This window comes from Apteryx mantelli, chromosome 9 (genome assembly GCF_036417845.1).
Source record: "Apteryx mantelli isolate bAptMan1 chromosome 9, bAptMan1.hap1, whole genome shotgun sequence".
Lineage (NCBI taxonomy): Eukaryota > Metazoa > Chordata > Aves > Apterygiformes > Apterygidae > Apteryx > Apteryx mantelli.
The window spans coordinates 24,823,054-24,850,876 of NC_089986.1; the positions used below are offsets into that span (position 1 = coordinate 24,823,054).

General features: G+C 56.7%; 1 protein-coding gene across 1 annotated transcript; it reads left to right on the forward strand.

The window, feature by feature from the left end:
• Positions 1–3,841: 3,841 nt before the first annotated feature.
• Positions 3,842–5,867, forward strand: FOXL2 (forkhead box L2). The gene has a single exon (XM_067301481.1). The coding sequence runs from the start codon at positions 3,842–3,844 to the stop codon at positions 4,757–4,759; it is 918 nt and encodes a 305-aa protein (XP_067157582.1). The 3' UTR covers positions 4,760–5,867.
• The last annotated feature ends 21,956 nt before the right edge of the window (positions 5,868–27,823 follow it).

Sequence of the window (27,823 nt, forward strand, 5' to 3'; positions counted from 1 at the left end):
GCGGCCGCGGCGGCGGGTCCTAAGTGGCGGAGAAACGGGCCTCGAAACGAGGGGCGCCTGCGCCCGCTTTTAGACCCGGACCCGTGCCGTTCTTCCGAGGGACTGCTTAATTAGAGTTAAGCTAGTTACCTTCTCGGCGTGCTGCGGGCAGAGCCGTCCCGAGGGCCGTTTCCTTGCGGCGGCGCTCCCGGACCAGCCGCGTGTCCCGGGACGCGGCACCCGCGGCGCATTGGGAGCTGGCGGACAAGCGAAGGGGCTGCGGCGCCCGTCCCCGTCCCCGTCCGGGCCCCTGCGGGAGGTGGGGGCCCTGCCCGGTGCCGCCGGCCGAGCGGGAGCGGCGCGTCACCTCGCTCCCCGCCGCAGACGCGTTTTCCGAGAGAAAAAAACAGTGCTGGGGGAGCGAGTCTGCCACAGCTTCAAACGGAGCAGCCCGGGCCTCGCAGGTAGGAAGCGGCTCTGCTGCGCGCACGGGGTGAGTAGACGGAAAAACCTCGGGCTGGTCGAGCCGCCTCGGTGCTGCGGCCGGGGAGCGGGCTGCGGGCGGCCGGGGCAGCCGGCGGCCGGGGCAGCCGGGGCGGCGCCCGCCCCAGCCCCGCGGCCGCCCGTGCGCGGGCAGCCCGGGCCGGGCCAGGGGCTCCCGCCGGGCCGGGCCGGGCCGGGCCGGGCCGGGCCAGGGGCGCCCGCCGCGCTCTCTCTGCCCCGCTGCGGCCGGCGGCTCCAGCCCTGCGCGCCGCCTCGGCGCCGCCCAGCCGCAGCGATGGGGGGCCGCGGCGGAGGGTCCCGCGCTCCTCTCGGGAAGGGGCCCCGCTCCCGGCTCGCTGCCGGAGCAGGAGGACGAAGCCCCGGCTTGCAGCCCCTCTCCGGGCGCTCCGGGCTGAGCCCCGCTCCGCCTGCTCTTTCCCGGCTTTCCCGGACCGGGCCCGGGCCGTTCCCTCGTGTGAGGGGAGCGAGAGCCCCTTCCCCGCTCCGCCGCGGGGACCCGCGGTGGGATCCGCCCCCCGCGGGCGCGGAGCGGGGCCGGGGCGGCGGCGCCGTGAGCCCGCCGCGCCGCCGCCAGCTCGCCGCGCTCCCCTCCCGCATCCCTCCGCGGCGAGGGCGGCTGCGGGCCGGGTCCGGCGCCGGGGCGAGCCCCGCGCTGCGGGCGGTGGAGCTGGTTGCGGGGCCGCCGGGGCCGCGGGCCGGGCCGGGCCGGGCCGGGCAGGGCCCGCCGCGCCCCGCTGCTCGCTGCCTGCCCCCGGTCCTGGCGGTCCTGCCGCCGCAGCGCTGCCGGCAGCGCCGTAAGGTCCCACATCGCCGCCGAAGTGCACTTGCAGCGGCCAGGGGCAGTGCTTAGTCGCGCGCTCCTACGCTTTCAGGTGGATGTTTAGTGTCCCAAGAAGGGCTTAATCGGTACTGGGGAGATGTAAACGGAGAAAGCCCCAAACGCCTGCCTTGCGCCTCGCCTTGTGCCTGCGTTTGGGTCAAACGTGCAAGTCGCCGCATACGGGGCCGTGCGCTCACCTTGTCTGCTGCTCGGCCCCGATCGCCGCTCCCAGGCTGCGCTAAGCTTCTGCCCTCGAGTTGGTCCGAAATCCCCCTTGGTGGGGACTGTCAAAACCCCCCGAACAGCCCCCAACGCCCCAGGATGTCAAGCGTCCTGTGTGAGCGAGCGAGCCCCAGAAAGGAGCGGTGCGCGCAGTTGGGGAGCCGAGAAGGGCGGCATGTGCCATTTGGAGGAGGTGATGACACACGCAGCAGTGCTGTTGCACCTGCCCCGGCCGCCGCCGCGGAAATGCCTGCGAGGGAGAGCGCCGAGCCGCCCTGGGTGGTCGGCAGAGGTGGGAGCGGCGGCGCCGAGCTCGCCAGCCCCGGCCGGCTCCGCCGCCGCCCCGCAGCGGCGCCGGGCACCGCGCCGGCGAGGAAGAGCGCCGAGAGACTCTGCTCCGCGGCGCTGAGGCGCCTGCGGCTTAGTTTGCCTGTGGGACGGGGGGTCAGAAGCGTTGCACACAATTCCCGTGTCTGCGAGCGGAAAAAGTAGCTGACTCATTTGTGTGTCCGAATGAACCCAGCTCGGATTTTAGGGTGTGCTTTTCTCTGCCGATGCGAGATGACTTACGCTTTATAGGGCTATAGTCGAAGATGCAGAAATGTATTTTAAACGAGAAATAAAACAGCGCCCTGAAAGGTTGTTTTATTTCTCGGGTAAAATACGCTTGTGCATCTTCGACTGCCTTCACCCACAAATAGCCTCTCGGGCGGGCGAGCAGGGACCCGTGTGCGCCCCGCCGGGCAGAGGAACTAGAGACCGTGCGGGCGATACCGAAATAACTGGGCACGCCGACGGGAGATGCTGGCTGCACCGTGCATGCTGTTAGAGACCTGCCACCCCCCTGGGCTTGGGCTTGGTTACGAAAAATGATGTAGCACGTAAAATCCGCGGGGCGGGGAATAGCGCTTTGCAGTGATTTACGTTCAAGGAAGGCAGAAGTGAGCGTGTGAGGAGCGGGACCCGCCGGCCTGCGGGGACCCGCGGCTGTCCGTGTGGCTCCTCCAGGGTGCACTTCTGGGCAGCCCTTGCCCAAGAGAGGAAGCCCAGAGAGCTGTGCTGAGGGGGGACGGCGAGGCCGGGCCCGCGCAGGCAGCGCGCGGAGCGGGGCTGTGCCGGCAGCAGCCTCTGCCCGGCAGCGCGGGGCGCGCACGGAACGCGGCCGCGGCCCGGCTCCGCGGCTCGGGACACACACACGGCTCATGGCCTCGCTCCTGGGGCCCGGCCGGGGGCTCGCTCAGAAATCACTGCACGGCGTCCTCCTACATCCGTGCCCGAGCCCGCTTCTGTGCGGGCGCAGAGAGCCCGGGGAAGTGTTTATCACCACCCGGCCCCTGGGTGCCCGGGCAGCTCAGCCCGCCGCTCTGCTGCTCGGCGAGGCTTTACCTGAAGGCAGAAAGGGGGAAGGAGAAGGGGGGTGTCACTGCCACATGTACTGCTCCAGGAAGCGTGTGAAATGAGCCGGAGCCCTCCAAGGAAACGAGCAGGAAAATTGCCCCGTGTGTCACCCCCGCCTCGCCACCCTGCCCTGCCGCCGAGGTGTCCTGCAGCTCTGCGGGCGCGCTGGGGGCACGAGTGTGCTTTGCGGGGAGGGAGCAGGAGCGATCCGACACCTCTCGCTCTTTGCATCCTGCAAATAAGGGCTTGCAAGAACCGACTTGCAGGAGCGCTAACAGCCTCTTTTTGCTCCCCGAGCGCGCTCGGTCGGCGGGGCCCCGGGCCGAGGCGTATAAACGCGGCCGCGGGCGCGGCTGGGCGTGCGGGCAGCCAGCGGGCAGGGGCGAGCGCCGCGCCGCCGCTCGCACCCAGCGCCCCCGGTGCGCGGCCCCTCGGGGGCGGCAGCAGCGGCAGCGGCAGCGCGGGGCTGCCCGCGCCCAGCCGCGGCGGGCGCAGCGCCCCCCGCCCCGGCGCCACCGGGCCGGGCCGGGCCGGGCCGGGGCGGTCCCGCGCGGCGCGGCCGCGTGTGCGCAGGGCTGAGCGCCGCGCCGTGACTGCGGGGTGAACTCGGCCGTGCCCAGCGGCTCGGCGGCGATAGGGGAGCGGGCTCCTGACGAAAGCGGAACTCGGCCGGGCCCATACAAATCAGAAAAGAGCCCGTCCGCCGCGGCAGAGGGGAGCGGAGCCGCGGGGGCAGGCACGCCGCCGCCGCCGCCGCGCTGCACGGAGCAGCGGCGCCGCGAGAGCCGCCTCCCGATCCCGCTCCCGGCCGCGGCCCCGGCGAGCGCGGAGCGGCGCGGCGCGGGGCGGCCGCCAGCACCGCGCACCGGGCACCGCTCCGCACCGCACCGCACGCCCGCGCGGCGGACGCGGGGCACCATGATGAGCAGCTACGCGGACGCCGGGGAGGACACGGTGGCTCTGCTGGCTCATGACACCAGCGGCAGCAAGGAGCCGGAGCGGGGCAAGGAGGAGCTGAGCGCCGACAAGGGCCCCGAGAAACCGGACCCCTCGCAGAAGCCCCCCTACTCCTACGTGGCCCTCATCGCCATGGCCATCCGGGAGAGCGCCGAGAAGAGGCTCACCCTGTCCGGGATCTACCAGTACATCATCAGCAAGTTCCCTTTCTACGAGAAGAACAAGAAGGGCTGGCAGAACAGCATCCGCCACAACCTCAGCCTCAACGAGTGCTTCATCAAGGTGCCCCGCGAGGGCGGCGGCGAGCGCAAGGGCAACTACTGGACGCTGGACCCCGCCTGCGAGGACATGTTCGAGAAGGGCAACTACCGCCGCCGGCGGAGGATGAAGCGGCCCTTCCGGCCGCCCCCGACCCACTTCCAGCCCGGCAAGACCCTCTTCAGCCCCGACAGCTACGGCTACCTCTCCCCGCCCAAGTACTTGCAGTCCACCTTCATGAACAACTCGTGGCCGCTGGCGCAGCCCCCCGCGCCCATGCCCTACACCTCCTGCCAGATGTCTGGCGGCAACGTCAGCCCCGTCAATGTGAAAGGACTCTCGGGCCCGGCCTCCTACGGCCCCTACTCGCGGGTGCAGAGCATGGCGCTGCCCGGCATGGTGAACTCCTACAACGGCATGGGCCACCACCACCACCCGCACGCCCACCACCCGCAGCAGCTCAGCCCGGCCAGCCCCGCGCCGCCCGCGGCCCCCGCCGCCAACGGCGCCGGCCTCCAGTTCGCCTGCGCCCGCCAGCCCGCCGAGCTGTCCATGATGCACTGTTCCTACTGGGAGCACGACAGCAAACACAGCGCCCTGCACTCCCGCATAGACATCTAGCCGCGCCGCGGCGCCCGCTGCCCGCGCGGCCGGGCGCTCCTGGTCTTCCTCCGCCGCCGCCGCCGCCGCCTCCTCCTCCTCTCGCGAACCGCGGAGTTTTCTCTCTCGGTGCCCAAACGGTGGCGGCGGGGAAACGCTCGCCGTGCTCCGCGGGTGCTGAAGGCGGTGTGAGCGCGGCGAGCTTTCCCGGCCGCGGCCGTGCCCGTCTGTCCGTCCGTAGCCAGCACGGAGGCACCGCCGGTTTGTCTCTGTCTGTCTGTCTGTTTGTGAGGGCTTTGAGGGGGGCAGGCGGCAGAGCATGCAACTAAAAACAGGCGGTTTAGCCCCCAAAATTCCGCTCCTTCACAATTCGGCCTTAAACTGCGGGGCTGAGCCTTGGGGAGAGAAAAGCGGAGCTTGTACATAGCGGAGGCGTTTCCACGCGTGGCGGCCGCGCTGCTGCCGGGCCTCGGCACTGCCGGTGGCCGCGGCGCCCGCTCTCCTCCTCCTCCTCCTCTTCGTTTTCCTTTCTTCTTCCTCGGTCTGCAAAGCACTGCACTTCTTCACAGCTGTGGCTTTTTGTCAAAATAGTACTTATGTGGGGACTGTTGTAAAAGCAGGAGATGTGCGATGTTGCTGGTTATTAGAAACCAACAAGCAAAACCCGTCAGGGTCACTCGTGAAACGTTTCGGCAGCAGTAGATATATTTTTAAAAGTAAACAATGTCCTCTGAGGTCTTAAAAGTAATTTTATACAAGTCAAAAAAAATATTTTGATGTTATAAAAAAAGGCAGTTTCCTATAAAATTTGAATATTTTTCCGTGCGCATATTAATAATGAAACTTTAAACTATCTTCATATTTTTGACCCAAAACCTGGCCCAAAATGGATTTTCTGGTAGGTTCTGCTTTTGAATGCTTGCCCTTTTTCTTAAAACGTTTTGATCCTCCAATTTTAAATAGATAAATGTGAAAAAAAAATAGCGTTTATAATACAGGGGCCAGTTGATAGCGATTTTATAAATGTTTGTGTAAGCTGATAGATGCTGTGGCATAGTACCATTTTGGGACCAACTTTTCTAGAGTGAACTAGCACTTTTATTGTACTTTCTAGCATTGTAACGTCTCCAATAAAATGCCTTTCTCTCTTTTAATATCGTTTCATTTCGCGGCGCTGCTGCGGGCTCGGGCCCGAGCGGCGGCTGCGGGAGAGCGGGGCCGGCGCCGCGGGCCGCGGCCGCTCCGCGCTGCCCGAGCGCGGCCCGGCGGAGCGGAGCGGAGCGGCGGGGGGCTGCGGGGGGCCCGCACGGCCCCCGCCCGCCGCCGCGGGCTGCCCGGGCCGGGCCGGGCTCCGTGTCGGCCCCGGTGAGCGCCGCGGCGGCGTGTCCGAGGGCAGGGCGCGTCCGGCAGGGCGATGGGGGCCCGAGGCGCCTTCTCCGGCTGCCCCAAACCTGCATCGCAGCCTGCGGCGGCTCCTCGGGCGTTTGGTCGGGCCCACGGCCGCCCCGGCCGCTCCGCCGCGGCTCTCCGCCGCCGGGCCGCACTGCGCTGCGCCGGGGCTGCGAGTTTCTGTGCTCGCCGCGTCGCGGCTCCGGGGGCAGCGCTGCCTAGGCCTCGGCCTTGCTCCCCAGCCTGCCCGCCCGCCCGCGCGGCCCGCCGCCCCTGCGCGGCTTGCGCGGGCGCGTAGGCGGCGAAGAGGGGAAGGGGCTGCGGGGCGGCAGCGCGGCGGGGCAGAGCGGCGCCTGGCCGGGCCGGTGCCCCCGCGGGTGGCGGCCTGCAGCCGCTGCGCCTCTCGCAACACGGCCGAAAGCCGGGGGTGGCGTGGGGGGTGACCCTTTCCTCCCCCCCCCGGCTCCCGAGGGCCCACGCGGGACGGGACCCCGCGGGCGCCGCGGGCGCACAGAGGCTCTCGCGGCTCCCGGACGCCTTTCGCCCAAGGAGTCGTGCAGCTTTGCAGGCTTCCTGCCCGGGCCGGGGCCGGGGCCGGGGTCAGCGCCGCGCCGGGCTCCCGCTGCGCGGGGCCGGGCCGGGGCAGCGGGCCGGGCGGCTGGCGGCACCGCGGCACCGCGGCCTCGGCCCCCGTGGCGCCTGCCCCGAGGGAGCGGCTGCTCCCTGGCCCCGGCCCGCTCCCCCGGCCCCTCCCGCAGCCCGGGAGGCCGCGGGCAGCGCCGCGCCAGCCCGGCCTCGCCGCCGGCCGGGGTCCCCCCCCGGGGCGCGGGCCTGGGCCGAGCCGGGGGCCGCGGTGGCGTTGCAGCTCTGCGCTGGCTGCGCGGCCCCCGCGCCAAGGCTGGGCCTGCACCGGGGCTGCGGGGCCGAGCTCCCGCCCGGGCTGCAGAGGGGGAACAGGCGACGCGAGCCTTTACCCAAATCCCGGTGCAAGTGCCGGGCAGGCCCGGGGCTGCCGGCGCACACGAGACACGGCCCCGGGCCCTGCCCGTCCGCCGGCGGTGCGCGGCGCTGCGCTGCGGCAGGCCCGCGGCTCGGGGCGGCGGCGCCGTCCCGCTGCGCGCCCGCTCCTCCGCGCCCTGGCGAAGCCGGCGGCCCCGGGCAGCGGCGCGGCGCGGCTCTCCCGGCCACCGCGTGGGGTGGGAAGCTGCCACCGGGTCTCTGTCCTGCCTCGGGTGCGGATGGCAGCGCGGGGGAGGCTGCACTTGGCAGACGCCGCGGCAGCGCAGCGGCAGCGCGGCGCCCGCGCCCGTGGCTTGGGGCCTTGCGCGTTTGTTGCTTATTCAGTGGGTGCCGGCTCGTCCCCGCTGGTTTCCCCTGAAACACGTCGGGGCCATGGCGAGCTCCCAAACGAAAACGTCCCGCCGCCGGCCGAGGCGCGGCGGGGGCGAGGGGAGGCGGCGCCCCGCAACGCGCCCTTCGCGCCGCACTGCGCCCCGGGGAGGATCGGGCCTCTCCCCGGGGGCCCCCGGGGCTGGGCCGTGCCTCGGGCACGGGGCAGCGCAGCCGGCAGTGCCCGTGGCACCCGGGCTCGACGCCCCGTGTCCGGGGAGGCCCGGCTTTGGCGGGGCCTCGGCCCGCTTCCCCGCGGGCGCGGGCGCTGAGCCTCCGGCTCGCCGAGCCGGCCGGGCCGGGCCGGGCCCCGCCGCGTGTCCGTGCAGCCCCGTGGTGCCGGCAGCGCCGTGGGAGCCGCGGGGGCCGCGCGGCGAGCGCGGGCAGGGGCGCGCACAGCCCCGCTGGCAGCGGCAGCGCCTTTGGCCGCCGTTTGGGGATTTGCAAGCGCTGCCCCTGGCCGAGGGCCTCCTTTCCCAAGGGCTCCGCTGCTGCCTGCCCGCGCCTGGGCTGCCTGCGGCGGCGGGAGCAGGCAGAGGCGGCCTGAGGGTCCCAGCCTGCCCCGAGACCCACCGGGGCGCTCCGCGCTGCGGCTCCCCGCAACCCGGCCCCGTCCGGGAGGCCGCGGCCGCGGAGCCGCTCGCCCTGGCGTGCGGGCAGCCCGGGGGAAGGCGCCTCCGCGGCCGCGGAGCCGCTCGCCCTGGCGTGCGGGCAGCCCGGGGGAAGGCGCCTCCGCGGCCGCGGAGCCCCTCGCCCTGCCGTGCGGGCAGCCCGGGGGAAGGCGCCTCCGCGGCCGCGGAGCCCCTCGCCCTGCCGTGCGGGCAGCCCGGGGGAAGGCGCCTCCGCGGCCGCGGAGCCCCTCGCCCTGCCGTGCGGGCAGCCCGGGGGCAGCGCCGCCGCGGCCGGGCCGAGGCGCGTCCGTCTGCGCTGTGCGGCCCCGCCGCGCTGCCTGTGCCGGTGCCGCCGTCGCGGCAGTAGAATGTTTTCGCGATCGTTTTCTCTATTTTATAAACAGAGGCCGCACTGAATGTAAACTCGTGTGGTTATTCAACAGCCACCGCGTCCTGGGCACGGCTACAACGCCCCCTCGCCCCATCCCTCCATCCTTCCCTCGCTCCCTCGCTCCCTCCCTCCGCGCCGCCCGGGCAGCCCCTGCGCGGGGCGCTGCCCCCGCCCGCGCCCGTCGGGGCCCTGCCTCGCCCTGCCCTTGGGCCGCCGCACAGAGCCGGGAGAGCCGCAGCCCGAGCCCGACGGCCCCGGGCCGGCCTGCCCGTGCCCGCCGTGCGCCGCCGGGCGGGCAGGACTCGCCCTGCCGGCAGCAGCGCGGCCTCCGCCGCCGTCGGTGCCGGCCGGGCTTCTCGTCAGGCCCCGGGCTGGCGAGGGGGCGGCGGTCGCATCCTGGCTCGCTGCTGGCAGCCTGGACCGGGGGACCCCGCGGTGCGCACCCCGCGGCGGCGGACACGCGGGCTTTGGTGCGCGGGGCTGCGTCTCCCGTTTGAAGACTTAACACACACACCGCCCCCCCGGCTGACGGACTGCGTCGCTGCTGTGCAGGGTCGGGCCCGCACCGCGGCACCGCGGCACTCGGGCCGGGCGGAGGGAGGCTGCATCCGAGCCGGCGAGCAGAGCAGCCCCGGGGTCGCCGTGCCCCGAGCGCGCTGCGCCGCAGGGCAGCGGGATGCGCACGGCGGCCCGGCCCTGCCCGGCCGCGCTGCTCGACGGCGCTTCCTCGCCGGGGCCGCCGCGCCGCCCGCCTCCTCCCGGCGGCTCCCACCTGCGCCGCCGCCCCCCCAGCGCCGCCGGCCCTTGCCAGAGCGGGGGGCCGAGGGACGGTGTCTCGGCAGCAGCCGGGGCCGGGCGTGTTGTGCAAGGCCTTTCCCCGTTATATCAACCACAGCGGCGAGGAAGGCCCCGGCGGAGCGGGGCGCGCTGCCCGCCGCCCGCCGCCCCCGCGCCCGCCCGGGCCGCTGCGGGGCCGGAGCCGGAGCCGCGGCGGCCGCCGGCCCGGCGGAGCTGCCGCCGCTGCGCTGCCGGCGCAGCCCCGGGCTTATGTAACGCTGGCGGGAGATGAAAGCCGGCGAGCGGGGATTTTTTTTCTCCCTGCACGCAGCGGGCGTGGAAGGAGTCTCCCCTCGCCTTGGCCAGGGAGGGAGCCGGGACCCCGCGGGAGGAAGGGCCGGGTTTGCTCCGACCCCCCCTGTCCCGGCCGCGGCGCCGGGCGCGCTCCCCGACGGCACGGCACAGCCGCCCCGTGCCTGCGGCGCGGCGGGAGCGCGGGCGCGGACCCCGGGGCGCCGGGGCCGCGGGCTGCGCGGAGCCGCGCTGCGGCGGGAGCGCGCACGCAGGTCGCACCTTGCCCCGGCCTCCCCCGCCCCGCCGGTGCGGCTGTTTAGTGCCGCCGGATTCCTGGTATTCTTGTCCGTGTTTTAAGTGGTGAAAAAGTCATTTCCAGTCCCATGGTCCGCGTTTCACCCTGAACTCATTGAAAAGAGAGTGCGGGGTCAGGACTGTTTATTATACAACCAATTAAAACAGGAAAATATGCAAAGGCTTCATTCAGCGAGATCCGGCTATTGTTAAGCCGAAAACGATATTTTTGTTTCTAAAATAAAAAAGTACGTTTGTTACTTAAAAAAATCTCCGCTCTGCGTGTCTGACGGACAGGGGGACGCTCAGCCCCGCGCCGCCGGCCCCGCTGCGGCCCGGCCCGGCCCGGCCCGGCCCGAGCGGTCCCCGCTGCCCCCGCGGGGCTCGGCCCGCCCGGCGGCTCCGGCCCGTCCGGGGGCTCGGGCTTCCCCCGCGCCGTGGCCATCCGCTCGCGGCGTCCCTCCCCGTGTCTCTAGGGCGTCGCCACTGCCGGCCGGCGGCCTCGGGACCGGCGTAATATTGGCCCTAGACGGAGGGCTCGGGCACGGGAGGGGGGCGGCCCGGCCCGGCCCGGGCGCCGCCGGACGGAGCCCCCGGGGATGCGTTGCAGTAACGATCCTGGGAAGCTCCCACCAAAACAACCGCTCGGGCTGCCCTAATCCAATGAGTTTGTTTTAGTCCTTGAGCTGTATTGAAAACATTAGCTCTGCTTCTTGTGGTTGTTTACAGTCTGTTGGTCGCAACATCACAGCCGCCCTTCTGGAAGAGTCTTACGGAATGCAGTCAAAGGAAAACCGACACAGAAGTGACTCGAAAAGCACGATGGCAAATGATTAATCAGATCAGAGACAGGAAGGCGGAGGTAATCAATGGGTTTTCACTCACAGTTTACTTGGGCGAACATCTTTTTCCTTTTTCTTTCTTAAAGTTTAGAAACCATATGGGGCGTTATTAGCCAAACCAGCAGCTGCAGGGCTTGGTGGGCTGGTGGCAGTCCGTCCAAATTCAGCTGCGGGCTGCCTGAAGGGGGACCGGGCTTTCGGCGAAGCCCCGCGGCGGTGCGGGGGGCGCCGGGGCGGGGCGCGGGGCCGAGCACGCAGCGCCGAGCACGCAGGCAGCGCACGGCGGCGGAGAGCCCCGCTCGCCTTCCAGTTGCGCAGCCTGGGGCAAGCGCCAGCCCCCCCGCTCAGGGAATCTGGTCTTGTGGCATCTTGAAGGGGAGCACGGGATCTCCCCGCCGCGCTTCTGGGAGCGAAAGGCCGCTCCGACCTCCGGGAGCCCCGGATTTGTGTCCCCGAGGGGGCCCGCGGGCAGGTGCAGTCCGCAGCCCGCGTGGGCACGGCGCCTGCCCCGAGCCTGCCCGAGTGGGCAGCCTCCTGCGGACAGCGGGGACTTTGAATCGCGTCGGTGTCAATGCTGCCGTTTCGCTGACAAATTAATTTATCGTCTACCTTCGTTTAATTTCGTTGTGCGCCTGTATGTATATATATTAAAAAAAAAATCCACACACAGAATACGAGTAATACATTCAGGGCAATTACAAAGCAATGAAATGGAATATTGTATTCTCCTCCACACTATTTTCGATTAAATCAGAGAGTACGGTGTTAATGCTGTAATGCAAGTGAAGTAGCAGGAACTGCACCAACTTTTGTTCTGGCCCTTTGGAGAGCATTTCGCTAGCAAATGATGCTAATTCGTTGGCACGTGTCGGGTGGGGGTGTGAAAAAAAATCGAAGCAATCGTAAAATGTGTCTGGAAGACCGTGGAGTAGCGGTCCGTAATTGCTAAGCTCGCAGGAGAGTTTTCCGTTTGTCGGGAAAGCGACGCTGTCAAAGACGCTGTAAAATCGCACTGCCAGTTCTGCCAGTTAGAAAAGTTAGTGAAATGTTGTTTAAGGTACGACGCCTGTTTCCCCGTTTTTCCCAACGATAAGTGTGATTTTCAGCCCCATTTTGTTATTATCGTTGTGCTCTGTGAAAACCCAAACAGTCAATAAAGGACAGTGGGAAGCCGAACACAACGCGCGGTGCAATGTCCTGAATTATCAGAAGGGGAGAGAAAACAAGAGGGAGTAACTGGGTGGCTGTCCTTCCCAGGCGGTGCTCCTGGCGGGAGGCCGCGGGACGCCCTGCGCCGCTCGCTGTGCGCGGCGGCTCTGCGGGCTGCTCGCGCGCCGCCCGCCCGGCAGCCCCTCGCGGCCGCCCCGGGCGCCAGCTGCCGTTCGTCCGAAGACGCTGGGGCGCCGGCAGCCCGCGGCGCCTTCGGGCCACGCCGCCGGCCGCGCCGCGCTGCGCTGCGCCGCGCTGCGAGGCCCCCGCGGCCCGCAAGGTCCCGGCGCGGCGGGGGCGCGGCGCCGTTGCCCCTCGGGCAGCAGCAGAAGCGGCCCGGGGCGCGGCTGCTACGCGCTCACCTGCGCGCACGGCGACCCGCGGCGGCCGCACCGGCACCGGCACCGGCGAGCCTCCAAACGGGGGCAGCCGCCCTCCTGCCCCCCAGCATGCCGCCGAGATACTGCAGCATTAAAGAAAACAAAATCGGAGGAGGGGTTTAAACTTAGAAGAATTTGTAAGATATTTTTAATTTCACATCATTGACTGTATTTCCTTTGCAGCAGTATCTTTTCCCTTTTTGCCATAGTTTGCAGTTCCGCAGAAAAATAATTCTTTTTTTTTTTTCCTTTTTACTATTTTACCAAGTCTGTAATCTCGGTTTGGAAGTCTTTTGGTTTGCCTTTTCTATAAACTACCGTTCAGTTCAGCCCAGAGGAGCAAAGTGCTGTCTGGGACAGTCACCAGTTACCCTGGAATAGAAATGGGAACCACTTGTTCAAACATCCTAAGGTCCCAAAATCTCTACGAGCCATCACAGAAGTTCTTTTTTTTTTTTTTTTTTTTTCCCTTCCCGGAGCGGGGAGGGAGTAAGGGGATTATAGGGAGGAATGTCTGCTCAGGCGGCTACAAGCACCATAAGATTTCGGTTTACTTTTTTTTTTTTCATCAGTTTTTCCATTCCTTGAGGAAAATTTTTCAGTATCTGAATCAAAGTGCATTATTCCAACTTTTTTTGTTTTGTTTTATCTTAGCCCTTCTTCATGTTTTCATTTAAAAAGTGACAGATTTGGTAGAGCTCTCGACTGTTTCCCATTAGAGGCAGAGTTCACCAATGTGTCTTTCTGATGTTCCACATTACACGTCTTGGGAGTTTAAAGCAGAAATAGGGACTAAGTAGTTGCAGTCGGCCCGATGTGTAAAGCCCTGATTTCTTCATCCTTCCGAGCAGTTCCGACCCAGCCGCTGGAGCGGGGAGGAGAAGGGGGGGGGGGGGAGACCCCGAGCTGCACCGCTGCCCGCCCGGCCCCGGTCCGGCCCCGCAGCCCCCGGCGGCGCCGCACCGCTCCGCACCGCACCGCTCCGCACCGCTGCGCATCGCACCGCACCGCTCCGCTCCGCTCCGCTCCGTTCCGCTCCGTTCCGCGCCGGGCGGGCGGGCGGGCGGGCGCTGCCGGCGCCGCGCTGCCCCCTGGCGTCGGGCCGGTGCCTGGCGGCGGCTGGACCTCGCCGCTGCTCCTTCGCCGTGGCTCTCGCCGCTGGGCTCGTCCTGCGTGTGATGCGCAGGACCTCGGGCCCGGCGCTGCATCTGGCCAGCACACTTTTGCCATTGCTCCGTATTAGTAATCACCACGCGCTCTTTTAAGAAAAATGTCCTTTGCGTCATGAGCCACTCGGAATCCCTGTGTGTGGGCACGCAGCAAAGACGAGCGAAGCAGTGCGCGGGGCAGCGCTTGCTACGAGAGTTACAAGGGGTCAGGTAGTCTCCATAGACAAATTGTCTTGCAGCACGTGCAGGATACAATGCATGTTTTCTAAAAATCTTGCTTTCGTAACTGAGTCATTGCAACCACAGCAGGTCCTGTTCAGATTTTTAAAAACAGCTTTGTGAACATGGTGAAGTTTTTAGTGATCAACCTTCATTTTATATTTCTTGGATCCAAAAAATCATGTGGTCCACTGATCATGAGCAAATTAGCATTTGGGGTTGCAAAATGCCACGAGATGAGAAAGAAAGAAAACAAGATATGGTTAAGGATATATTCCTTTCCATACAGTACTGGCATTCGTTAATGTACAGATACAAAATAGCTGCTGGTTTATAGCAGCAGTTTGTAATTCGTGCAACAAAGTCACTAGATGCTGTAGTCCTAGAAGGTGCTCATAGTTTGTCAGGTCCTACATGAATTCTAACATTCCTCATGCATGATTAGCTATTGCCATTTACTTAAAAAAGAGCTGAATATATACATGCAGAAGTAAGAAGGAAGTCCTGTTTTATTTGTGCTGACATCAGTTCCCTTGCTGAGGCCTGGTACTGGGCCTTCCCTGTTTCAGTTCTGCGTCGGACGGGGCAGAGGCTCCTTGTCGCTGGCGGCGTGACTCCAGGGACTGCCTGGAGGGTCACAGCGGGAACGGGAGGGAGCAGTCTGGGGAAGAGCTACGGGACCCATTTCTTTGTAGATGCGGTGTCTTAAACATTGCACTTAGATGGCAGAGAAGGATTGCAAATATGACTCCAGTCTTCACGCTTCAGCCGGGGGGTGAGCTGTGCTACGCTGCCTCCACTGTCAACATGGAAACACGGACCACAACGGCACCAAAGGCCCCTGAGTCTTCAGGTGCTCGGCCTCGGTGCTGAGCACGATTTGGGCTTTGCTGTAACAACACAGAAAAGTTCTGTAACGTTTTCAGACTATTGCCCACATTAAAGGAAAGGGAGCCTTGCTCATGAAGAACTTGCTAGCACTGCAATTTCCCTGGTGTAAATCAGCACAGGTATAACAAAGTTAGTGCAGCTTTGTTATATTAGGTGTGGATTTCTCCTTCTGTTGGACTATTTGCTTAATAGTACTTCTTTTTTCTTTATACTATGCTTCAGGTCACTGTGGTGCAGAATGGAACAACTGTCATGATTTAACTTTTGTGCTTTTCCCAGACAGTTGAATGAAATGGATCGTTTTCTGGTAGTCACTTGCTATTTTCTGGCTAGCAGTCGAAAGAAGGCCAATCTACTTGAAACCCGGATGGGGGAGAAAGAGAGTGGGAAAGATATAAAGCCATAAGCACGGCTGTATCCTCAAACTGCTGGGAGGGGAGAGTCTGCGGACTCTGCACCAGTGGATTAGACACAAAGTGAGAAATATTTTTGTGTATCACTTATATTATAGTCAAAATGTGAAATGAGCTCCATGTGGCAGCAGCCAAGGGAAAGAAAAAGGGAAAGAATAAAAGAAGTACTCTCCAAAAGTTTCAATTATCCCTTGAAGCTATATTACAACATCTACTACCCTAATTGAATCAGTGTGAGAACTTTTCCCCTCCGCTTAAATCTCTGCTAGTCTCTGTCCACTTTTCCCTGGAGATGCACTCATTTAATACAGAGATGTGCAGGGGACGCCCACACCTTGGGTAGGTTTTTAACATTTGGTTTAATGCTTTAACTCCTGAAAAGGAAATGTCAATTCTTACACTCGTTTTCCAGAATCCATTACGATTTCTCCCTCTTCTCTACCCTTCTTCATAGACTTAGCACCAGGGTATGACACAGGAGAGTTTTGTCTGAGTAATGACGACTAGATCTGCACTGAGAAGACAATAGAATAATTGATAATTTCCAGTGAATTTGTTGGGGTGAATCAGTGAACCTTAGAAATACTGGAGATGTCTGTAAAGAGCCATTTAGAAGGTTGATGGTGACTGAGAAGAAGGAATGGATCTTGATGATGCTCAACCTCTAGCACCATGTTAATCTTGGTAGGTAGTTGACCTGGGAGGACTTTGTCTTCACCTGTGAAAGGAAGTCAAGGGATGCTCACTGTCCACTGTGGGCCTTAATTAAACCATACAGAGCGTTTTTAGAAGCATGGAGAAAGGATGGGGAAAATCTCTGTGCCTTTCAAAGTATCAGTGCTAGTGCATAACACAGAACTCATTGACAGCTCAGAAAGCAAAAGCAACTGATACCCAAACACGTCTGTTCTGTAAGTATTCACATGTGCAAAATAATACGTGATCCACAAAAACATATGGCTCTTGTATCAAATACATGGAATCAAGTTGAATTATAAAGACTTGAAAAGGTCCTCAGTTTAAATGCACACGTCTCTCTGAAACGTCCAGCTAAGTTTAGTGGAACAATTAAAAACAGATAGATTGTCAGGACACATAGACCAAGGTTAGAGTTAATTCAGTATGAAAGAAATGAGTGACTGGGAATGAGGGAGAAGAGGATAAACAGTGGGAGAGAACCAAGAATGAGTGGAGAGAAGAAATGCTAATAAAAGAGGTTAGGAAGAGCCAGAAACAGAGCAGGGAGAAGGAAAGGAGTAAAAAAGGAGAGAGAAAGAAATGAAGAAAGGATAAGAGGTAGGAAAGAGAAGGGGAGTAGCAGGAAAAATTATGACATTTTGTTGTGTGATCTGGCAGCTTTCACCTTAGGAGCACAAAGGGCTGGAGCAGACCAAGGGGCTCCTACTTACCCGTTAGCAGTGTGTGGCAGGGTCTTCCTTTAATGGTTATATATTTATATACATATGGTTCTGTAAATAAAATTCCGTATTAATTGCAGTCAGTCTCTGAGCATCTTGCACTGCCCCCTGGACTCACAGTTTTCCCCACCGCTGCAGCGTGTCAGGCAGCCGCAGGTCCCGTCCGATTTGTGGTAGTGTGACCCAGGGCTTTGTGGCTCGGTTTGCTGCTCGCGTCTGTCCTGCTTGCTCAGGCCGGGCAGTTGTGCCGGTGCCTCCCTGCTCTGTGGCGGCTCTGAGACGACAACCTGAGACAGCCTCAGGGCTCTCTGCTGTGGCACCACTGCTGCTTTTAGTTGCTCTTTCCCTGTGTTGATAGTCATGGCAACATTTTCATTAGACACTGGCTGATCCGATCATGTCAAATGTTTTCTTGTTGAATTAGTTGTTATTTTTATTGTTTTTGCATTGTCCTGCCGGTAGCACTGGCATCAATTTTCAATTTTTTGTTGATTAAAAAGGCACTGAGTGGTAATTTAATCTAAGGTAATGCTTTGATATTGTAATAGTGCTAACTGTGCGTCAGAATCTAACTCTGCCTCCTTTCAAACAGATCCATCGTTAGTTCAGCACTCTCTTCCCCCTTTGTATTGGGGACTACTGTGACCATCAGCTACCTGTCTTTGACTAAGATTATTTATACTCATGCCCAGAAAACTGTGGTCTGTTACTGTGCCAGAAACAACACGCTCGGCTAGCAAAAATGGATTTGACATGATCGTCCATTTGGCTTTAGGAAGGCTGCCTCAGGGAAATGGGAGCCGTAGATCAGGTTTCTGGCTTGGGAAGGTTGCTGTGGCATACATTTCTCTGGGGAGCCGGGCAACCCAGGGATTGCTGTTCACGGCTGGAGTAGGCCTGCTGCCAAACCTTCCTGCATCTACCTGTCCATCATGCTGGGCTGACTCTTCTGTTAAACCCAAATGTACCTTTGCTGGATTTTCTTAGCTGTATCCCAAGGTTCATTTCAAAGTTGCCCAAGGTCCTTGACTGTGTTCTTCTCTTGTTGCAGGTCAAACCACTCTGCCTGTTGACCTCAGTGTCCTCTCAATTTGGTTGTATTTTTAGTGAAATACCTCCACTGCAATAGCAGTCTGAGGAAACAGTATCTCCCAGATATGTACCCAGACAGGAGCCGTGTTTGTCTAAGGCTGTTTGCCAGAATGCTGCTGACACAAGCACAGAAAAATATTTGGCATCAGTCATCTCTCCACAACCAGTATGCTGTGGATAGTGGAAAATTTCCTCATCTTACACATTGGTTTATTTGTTGTTAGGTGCCTACATGGCTGCGTGTACCCATGCAGCCAGTTCCTGGGCTTGCACTGTTTCCCAGTTTTCCGAGAGCCATTCCAGCTCCTTTTTTGTCCTTGCCTTAGAGGTCCTCCCCAGGTTGTGATCAGACTCCTTCAGTTTTCTCCCATACACTGTGGAGAGCTTCCCTCTTCTCCAAAGAGCATCCTCAGATCCTCCCATGATTGCCTGGGTTCCTTGTCCCTCCAGGGAGGGCACCTTTTTGATGGTACGGATGGACTCATCTGTTTGTAGCTCAGTGAGGAAAACTTTATTTGCTGGTACTGCTAGAAATGAATCTCTGCAATTCGCTAGTGACCTGTATGTTTAGTTCATTCTCCCTGCTGCAGCTGGCATTGTCCAAATCACTTTTACTAAGATTTTCTGTTTTCAGTGTGATTCACAGGTCCATACACCTTTGTTAAATGTTTCATGGTGAATTTGTATTTTTCTGGAAAAAAAAATGGCTTCCAGAGTTGTCCGGACCATTTCCGAATGTCTTTTCTGCTGCTTTGGATAAAAATCTGAGTGAAATTTTGCCATTTCCCCTCAACCTCTGATTCATTTCGCATAATTTTTGACTAGTTCTGTTATGCTGTAAGACAAGAAACAGAAATCTGGATGTTTAACATTTAACAATGTCTTATTGTCTCGTTGCTCTTGGAAAAGGGAATGGAAGAGGAAAAGCCTCCCATACAGCTGTAAACAAAGTAGAAGGAAGTGAGTTCACTATCCACGGGAAAGCACAGCGCTCCCATGGAGGAGATTTTTATTTCAGTTGTGGGGAAATGCACCACTGCTTTATTACTGAGCAGTTCTTTTCACCAGGCTGCAAAGCCTAAAGTTGTGTCAGGAAACTCCAGATGTGCCCTTAGCGTCCTCTGTGCATCTTTGGAGTGTTTCTGATGAAGATGGTGATGAAGATGACCCATAGTCTGCAAAGAGGGAAGTCAATGGCAAAGTTTATATTGAGTTCAGTGTTGCACACTTGGACCTGCTAGGAAGAAAGCAATATCATATCCTTCCTTTTCCAGAGAGGTCCAGCGCCAGAATCCTACCTCTTCTAGTCCATGGTTCCCCCCTCCGCTGCTTCCAAACCTTGGCCTCTTCAGAGTCCCCTTCCCTCCCTCATCCATATCTTGGGTATTCCTTTACCTTGTCCTCGTTGCTGCCCTGCCCCTGGGCATTTAACAATCTGGGACCCCATAGGTCAAGGGCTAGGCACCCTCAAGTCACTGGAGGTCAGAGCTGTGATCACAAAATATAGGGAAAAAAATATAACTTAAAACTCCTGAGGAGGTTAAGGGGATGGTGTAAAAGAAAAAAAAAAAGTTTTAATGAAAGAAGAGGAAAAAAAGAGACTGATCCAAGCAAACCAACCAGATAAAATCTGCTTCTAGAGTCTGAGCCTGAACCAAAACATCATTGGAGAATGGGAGATGAAATGGTTAAAAAACAAAAAAAGCCAACAAAGTTGGTGACCTAGAGAATAGCAAATAAATGGCAAACAGCTAAATAAAGTGCAAAATTATGGTCACTATTGCCTAATGCAGAAAGGGAATTGCTATACTCAGTTTTAGAGCCTCAAGTGAATAACAAAAGTGTGTGTAGCATCATCACGGAGGGGCTTTCTTAGGGGTATTTGTGATATCTATCTCTTTGCATGAACAGAGAAAAGGTTGGTAGTAGATTTAATGCCCTGGGTTTGATAAAGCACAAGCAGAACTGAGAGTGCTACTTTTATTCCCTTCCTCCAGAAGATGGCAAAAGTTAGCTGGACTTCACATGGACAGAGGGAGAAACGTGCTTCAGAACTGTTCGTGCTATACTCCATTTTCAGATCACCGCTTGTCTGATGCTACAGATGCAAGTATTGACCCCAAACCCGCTGAAACAATTGGTTGTTTGGAGCAATTAGTTAAAGCTTGACAAAAAGGCGTTTGCGTCGCAGTGCGCAGGGTGAAATGCGGCGTTGCAGCGGCAGACGGGGCTGCTCCGCAGCAGCGTGGCTGTGCTATAGGGGCAAGGCAATACTGTCCCGGCTGAGGCTGCACGTTTCCCTTTGCAGGGGGAGAAAGTGTTAGTACGTCTCCATGGAGATCAGAACCAGAAACGCAGGTGGGTGAAGTTTAAATTTGGTACTTAAAATAAGAGAGACCTGAACTGCAGTGTTTGTTAGTGTTCATAGTGTTACAAGACTTATGCTGAACATAAGAAAATTCTTGAGTCGCACTCCTTGGGCACCAAAGAGGTCAGCTCCTGCAAATATAAGATGTATTTTGGCTATGGCAGAGTGGAGAACTTGTATTTACAGAGTACTTTTGTTTACTTATTTACTTATTTACTTTATTTACTTGTATTTACTGACTAAAAATGGAAAGAATATATAACAACTGCATATAACAAAACATCAGATTAAGTACAGATTTGGCAATAAGAAAGTGTTTTCCAGCTCAACAAAGAATACTAGAAAAAGGAAAGAAGTACTACTAATAAAATCAGAAGAAATACAAAATGGGCTTTTCCTTCTCATATACTTAGTTTACTTTGTTCCTATATTTAGCTGCTCTGGCAGTTTATAATTTCAACATTAGGAAAATGTGAGAGTATTTGAGTAAAGTGATACGCTGAAGTCAAGGGGCGCTCTGCCAGCAGAGGAGAACTGAGGACTGCTTGTTCAAAGGACACTGCTGAGGTGGTTTGGCCTAGGCTTAATCTGGTGCTCACCCCACAGTCGAGTTCTAATTTGATGCCAAACACATTTGTCCCCCCAGTTTTTTCAGCTTAAGAATCTTAACAGCTGCTGTAGCTACAACTGCTAATCAATGACCAGTGTGAGCTTGCGGCCATGCCCTTGGAAGGCAAGGGAGCAATGGGCCAGTCTGGAGGACATGACAGACACCCTTGCAAAAGCCCTTGACAACATGACAACAACCCATGATAACAACCCAACAATCCAGGACAGCTATTGCTCTTCTTAAATCTCCTCTAAGGGGAGGTAGGTGGTGTCCCTCACTGGGAGAAAGATCCAACTGGCTTCTTAGGTATCTTGCAACAGTGCAAAACCAGTGGTAGTTTGAAGACATGTGAACTGCTTTTACACTGAGTTTTGGTTTTGGACAAGATGCTGCTGTTCGTACACACATTTTCTCCTTTGGACAGCATTCAACATATCAGCCACATTGCCTAAGGCGCGCAGTAAGATAATGATTGTATCTTCTGTTATGAGAAAATGCTCATGTCACAGTTGACTTCTTTGAGGTCATATCCTTATTATTCAAGCTCACTGGGAAATGTTAACAAAGTGATTCCCTGGCCTTTCACTCCCTGAGGAAATGCAAATTTATAAGAAGAAGAACTTCATTTTTTTAATTTTGAAGACTTACAGTATGTTAAAATATTCTGTTTGCCATCCAGGAGGAGAAAAAATCTTGGTATCTCAAAATTTCTGGCTGTGTTGAGTTTTGTGGATAACACAAATGTGTAGAAGGAGTATCGCCAATTGGCCATTTTTAGCAACATGAGAAACAATACCAGACATAGGGAATGAGCCTGCATCTCTTTAATTTTTATGACTCAGCAATACGAATGGTCAAGAACTGATTCTGATCATGTTGCAAGATCAGATCTTACAACTGTTTCTGAGTTAGTTCAATCACACCGGCTGCGTCATCCATGGTTTCCCTAGTTATGGAGCAAAGGAAGCAGTGAGACAATAGCTACGGTGGTAGGAAGCTCTCTAGCCTCACCCCTGCTTCCTCTCTGCTCTAGGGGTTTTACCTGCTTGTTTGCCTCTCTCCGCTAGGTTCACCTTTAATCCTGGGCTTTGGCAGCTCTGGTTTGGAGAGAAGGAGTCATGTTCAAAATCCTGCAGAAAGGGGATTGCTCTCAAGGTCTGTTCTTGCCAGTGCGCCGCTGCAGGCTCTGCGGGAACTGATGCAGCTTTGCAGCAGCTCTACTGCTGCACGTGAAAGAAGGGGAGTACTCAAATCTAATAAATCGGCAGAAGCCGAAGCAGTCTCTGCCTTCTCTGTTGCAGTGCACATCAACAGGAATTTGGTGAAGCGTTTTTTTTTACTGTTTAGCAGCTGACATTTCGGCACAGCTTGTAACAGTGCATTAGGAAAGTGGAATGCTGCTAAATCTGTACTTGCAGATTTGAAATGAGGATAAAATCTGGAGAGATGCAGTGTGCACGTTGAATGTTTTCCAGAGGGGCTGGGGCTGAGGAAATCCAACACAATGAAGCTGGAGCTGTCTTGAAACTGCAGGCTGCTGATGGAGGGAGATAGAGCACGTATCAGCTTTGAGATGGAAGCGAAAACTGTAGAAATTCATAACTGCTTCTCCAAACCCTACTTAACTGTGGGATCACGGATACGACAGTAAGACACTGAAACAATGTTTTTGATTTTTTTTGCAGCTACTCTCCAAATACGTTATTCCTCAATTTTATCTCCATCAGTGATGGAGACTGGCCCTCTGTCTAGTCACCTCAGCAGGAAGCCTTCGTCATTTCAGGTGCTATTTTTAGGGAAGCCTGGCTTCTGCTGCTGAGGTCTGGAGGGGCCATGACGCAGTACTGCCTTGCTACAGTCACGTTACTTCATATCAGCAACAATTTCTCCCCATACTTTTGTCCCAACTGTTTTCTGTTAGATCTCTTCTCACTTGTCAGTGAAGTCTCTGGAGTCACCACCAAAGGTGGTCTTCTGTTGTAGATGTCAGGGCCCTGAGGCCCTAATGGCCCTGACCAGCCTCACCTGGGGCCCCCACCCAGCCCCTGCCCATGGGCCAAGGAGCCCACTTAAGGTCAACCTGGAGCCATCACTCCCTGCCTGAGCTGTATCATAGGAGTAGGGGTCTCCAGCTCAGCCCCCAGCAATGTCCATGCCTGGCCATGGACCCTGCAGCCTGACTTCCTGGGCTGACCTTGGACCTGTCTTGTCACTGTGGACCTGCCTGGTGATCACTGGGCTGTGTCTGACCCTGGTTAACCTTATCAGACCTGACCCTGACCTGTGGACTGACTTCCCAGGTTGACCTCAGACCTGCCTCACCACCACCAACTTGCCTGCTGGTCCAGGTTCTTGGCCGAACCTAGCTACCATCCCTTGGCCTGCCCTGCAGGTCTCGCTCAGGTACGGTGGGGCTGGGCCCTGGCTGGCGAGAGCCTGCCCTGCTGGCTGGGTTGTCACCCTCAGCTCCCCAGCCTTTAGGGAGCAGCTGGCTCTGGCTGCACCCTGATGGTGGGAAGGAGACTGTTGTTCTTTTCAAATGAAATGTCCACCTCTTTTCCTTGTGAGCGTGGCCTTGAGTAACAGTGTGACTTGCCAGCTGTGGAGCAGTGCATCTTCCCTGAAGCCCTCCAAGGGCAGTGCTTTGCTGAAGTGGTGAGGTATGAGCCACCAGGCTGCCTTTTGGTGTGGGAGATGAGCCTTGTGAGATGGGCCTGCTGTTTGGCCTCCCCCCGTCCTTGTGAAGAGCAAGTGAATCATGTCTGGGGGCAAAGACAACCTTCTGTGTAAGGTCTGAAGGCTCCTTGCTGGTGGATTTGTGCAGGGTCAGTGTATCCTAGAAGGCAGAGAGGAATTACAGAGACAAAAAAGGCTTTAAAAAAAGTCCTTCCTCTCCCCCTCTGTCATCCAACGCTTATCCTCAGTTTGTTTATCTGAATGTTGCCTCTCCTGTCTCCCTCCTGCCTCAACTCTGCCTTGTCTCTTTAAGAGCAGCATCAGCTTTCAGGTCTCCTTTGCTGCTTCTTCAATCACCTATGCTTTGCTGGGAGTGTTTTCTACTTCCAGCAGAGGCTGCTAAGCCTGCGTGTACAGTTAGCAGGCTTCCAAGGAAGTGCAGGGGTGTATCCCTTTCCCTTCTTACAAAAGGCTCTCAGACTTCTTGCTTTGGGAGAAGCTGACTCAAGCATCTTAGACAAGGCTGCAGCTCCCAGTGGCTCCCATTGCAGTTTGACCTTGCGGTTTTCTGGTGCTCCCCTGCCCTGTGACTGAGCTGGATGGGATGTGTCGCTCCTCTCTGAGGTCCAGTCCCACCCTGTCCACTTTCCCTTCGTGCAGAGCACAGGCCCGTGCCCAATGCCGGGCATCGCCGTACCCCGCGCTGCAGGTGAGCCCCGAGGACCTGGCACCCACACCGTGGAGCTAAGATTTCCGCTAGGTCATTTATTGGAGAGAAATCGAGCGTGAACCTACGGCACTTGCGATTTACTTCCCCCTGGGTACGTCATGCTGGGTTTGCCCACTGCTCAAGTCCTTGCACCTTCTGTCATGTCCTCCAAGGGGCTTTGAAAGGTCACTTACAAATCCATAATTGAGCATTTACTGCCCTCACCCCAAGCAGAATCAGGCCAGCTTGTAAAATACACATGCCCTCCTTTCTGCACACAGCAGGAGTCTCGGCTCAGTTCAACCTGTGGCAGTGACTTCTGCAGGTTAACCATGTGCTGTACAGAAGGGGATTTTTACCATTTAAAACATGCCTTTCGAACTGTATGGAGTCTCCTTGTTCTTGGATTATTGAAAGAGGGCAACTAGTTAACTACCATCACTGAACCCTCTTCTAAACATTTTTATCTTGGTCCTTCTTACATAGTTGTGATCAGTACTGGACTTTGTGACCTCTTCCCATAGGAGTTTGCTGTTTACCTAAGGCCGTATTTGAGTGTCTGAAGGGAACATGCAAGAAGGCAGCGGTGGGATGTGCTGCTTTCACCGCCCAGTGCTCACCACAGTAAGTTAGTGTCTTTTAGTGTCAGCCTCAAAATACGTTAAGCATAAACATGACTTGTGTTAATATTCACTCGTGTTAATGTCCAGTCTTTCTCTAAACTCTTGTTATGTTTCTGGCTTCAGCAACTTTTGATAATGAACTCTGTAGCTTAATTGCACATTGTGTGAAAAAGTATTTCCTTTCCTTAGATTTGAGTTTTCCACCCTTTTAATTTCACTTAATATCTGTGTTTTTATACCCATACAGGAAAGAACTAAGTTCCTATCTGCTGTATCTACCCCGTTCATTCCCGGGCATGCTTCTGTCAGGCCTCTTATGCACCCCTCCTCTGCGCTAGAGAGTCCTGGTCTCTGGGTTTTCCCAGGCCCTGTTATCATCAGTGTCTTTGCTGCAATGAAGTAGCCAACGGTTTGGGGATGAGGTTTTACCCTGGAGCCGGCAGGGCTGCAATCGCTGGTCTGTCCCAGTGCCATTTAGCATGGCTCGTGCCTTTTTTTTCCCCCCATTTGGTGGAAGAGCAGCTGTACACTTTCACATATACCACAGCTATGTTCAGCACTGAATAGTGCTTAAATACCTCAATTCCTACAAAAATATTGTCGTACTACTTGTGATTTTTCACTGTCCCATACTTAAGCATCCAGGCATCCTGTTGGCTTTTTTGACCGTAGCTATGCACTCCTGTGAAGTCTTTCCTGAGCTGTTTGCTACTGCAATAGCAGTAGCATACCCAGGTAACTTTTGCATTAATATAATGAATTGTGAGCAGCAATATCTGAAAATGACCATGTCTTGTTACTTGAACTACAATTATTTGTTTAAAAAAAAAAAGGGGGGGCTAGCCTTTATTTTATCCCCTGTAATTGTAATTTGGCTTGAAGTCAGTAAATAAGGACAAAAACCAATCCCTCAGCAAGAACCTATTCACCCATTGCCCAACAATGTCTCAAATGATTTATTTGATGACTGTTATTTGGCCATGGACAAGATGGGGTGAACAGTAGAAATGATATTTATTAGGATAGATTGGATCACTGATGGAAAAGCAGGTACAAGCTGCTTTTCATCTTTGGCGAGCGTACAGGAGACAACTCTGTTTTGGAAAGTGAAATGTATGTTTCCTTAAGGATTTGTAGGGTAAAGCAAAATATGTGCATCTTCAAGCCAGCATGTGGATTTTGTTATCCTTATTTAAGGTTATCCCAACAGGCCAACTCATAGACTTTACTGAATTTTGCTTATGTAATGGCTGGGGTTTTTTTCCTCTCCAGATTTTCCTCAGAGGAAGTAGGGAGTGGCTATCAGTGAATTCCCAGTCGCCTACATCTTGCTCTGAGTGTGTGGCCAGCCCATATGAAAATAAGATAGCATTTCTCATTAGTAGAAGTGGCAAAATCTGGCCCGTAGGTATCACCACTGTTTTTCTGCTTATATAGAGTGTTGGTCAGGTGCCAATAGAAAAAGCTGCCAACTAGAGAGTTTTAAGAAAGGAAACACTGTTTGAAGCCTAGCAACAAATGTTTTTCTTTCTCTGCCCTGAAATGTGCTGAACATACGTAAAAAAGACTCTGGAGAAGTGTCTGAGGTTTAACATCCTGTAGTTGTATGGATGGATTTGTTAACATTTTCTATGCTTTGTTCTTTAATAGATGAGGTTTTTAATTAATCCTGTACAGTTAAGAAAACAGTAATTGAACACTGAAAGCAATGAATAATGTAATGCAGTTGGACAAACCCATAAAAAGGCAATAGTATAACACTAAAATGAAAACACCATGAAATCTTTATTAGTTTAAAATTACTTTGCGGTTCTGCCACTTTCTTTGTTTCTTTATGACACTGTTTTTTCTTTCAAATGCAAGTGTCAGGTGAGCACTAGCAATGGCTATGCAGAGGAGCCGTCTCCCAGGACGTGTAGCCGTTGCTTCCAAAACCAGCGGTACAGCAGCGGTCAGAACCCACGCGGCCGACTGTTTTGCAGACGTAATGGTGGCGTATTTATGTATCTCTCAACTTGTTTTTCAGGATCTGCGGCTGTATCATGAAGCTTGCCTCTTAACAACAGCAATAAAGCACTTGTCAGGCAGAAGCAATGCGTCAGTGCAAAATGCGATTCTCAAGACTAAAGTTTAGGAGAGGCAGCAGCACAATGCACTGTGCCCTTCTGTGGGGCAACAAAGGTAACTTGTTATGCAGCATAATGAGGACTTGTGTGTGATGGATGGGCCGTGGCTTTCAGTTGCAGGGCATTGGCATCAACAAGCACATGCAGTGCCCAGAGATAAGAGAATTGCTATACACAGAGAATTCAAAAGCATAGATTGTTATTACTACTTTTTCTTTTCAGTTAAAAATAACAGAATAAATATACTGGGATTAGTACTACAGTCCTTCATGGCCTGGGCAGGACCTTCATTGTTTCCTTTTGGGCTGGTTTCTGTCTTGGAGTTGACCATCAGCCTGGGGGGACAACAAAAGGTTGTGGCTCACAAGCCTCACACATTTCATGTGGCTCTGACACATTTGGCAAGTCTCCTGCTAGCCCACAGAACGGCAGGTGAAGAGGGAGAGTAGGGAGGGAGATAAAATACCCATAACAGTTTCTCCGTGGCCTGGGATACACATCAGAAGACCATGATGCCTAGTCCTGCATCTCCTGCTGGCTCCTGTTAGCATGTGCACTCCTAAAAGCAAGTTATCCTTCCTGTAGGGAGCCAATGGTCATTTGCCTAGTGTGCAGATAAACTGCCAGCACCTGGGCCTCGTGCAGAGCTGCAAACAGAACCTGTGGCTTTTAAAATGATGTGGTTTATCTGCTTTGCTGTGGTGCCTTTCAAAACAAATCTACCTGCCAGTGTGATTGGCCTCTTGCCCATGATCACTTAGGCTGCTCTCTGCCTCCAGAGCTGGGGTTAGACCCAAAGATCCAGTTTGCTGGCATTCCTGGGCTGTCTCAAACGCCTGTGTAAGTATGTGTCCACCGCAGAGTATGTGTCCTGGCCCACACTACGTGCTTCTCCTGTAGTTCAGCTGGAAGGGGGAGCCTGGGAGCTCTCCTCCTGGGAAGTACAAGGGAGAGAGTCTGGCCTCAAGCTGCACTGTGAATCCAGGTGGGAAAAATAAGAATTGAAGACTGTCCCACTGCACAATATTTTTTTACGCACAGTATTCTGGAATACTCATAATCATGCAAACAGTTTTGTCCTGTGACCGCTGTGTTAATCTCCAGTTAACGTGTGCTGTGGCTCAAACCGCAGTCAAGCCTGGCTGGCCAGACCACATCACAGAGAGCAGCTCCTTTGAGCAGGTCCTGTCAAAGC

What these genes read in the sequence shown, in the direction of transcription:
- FOXL2 (XM_067301481.1), top strand. Translation starts at nt 3,842, where the DNA reads ATGATGAGCAGCTACGCGGACGCCGGGGAGGACACGGTGGCTCTGCTG.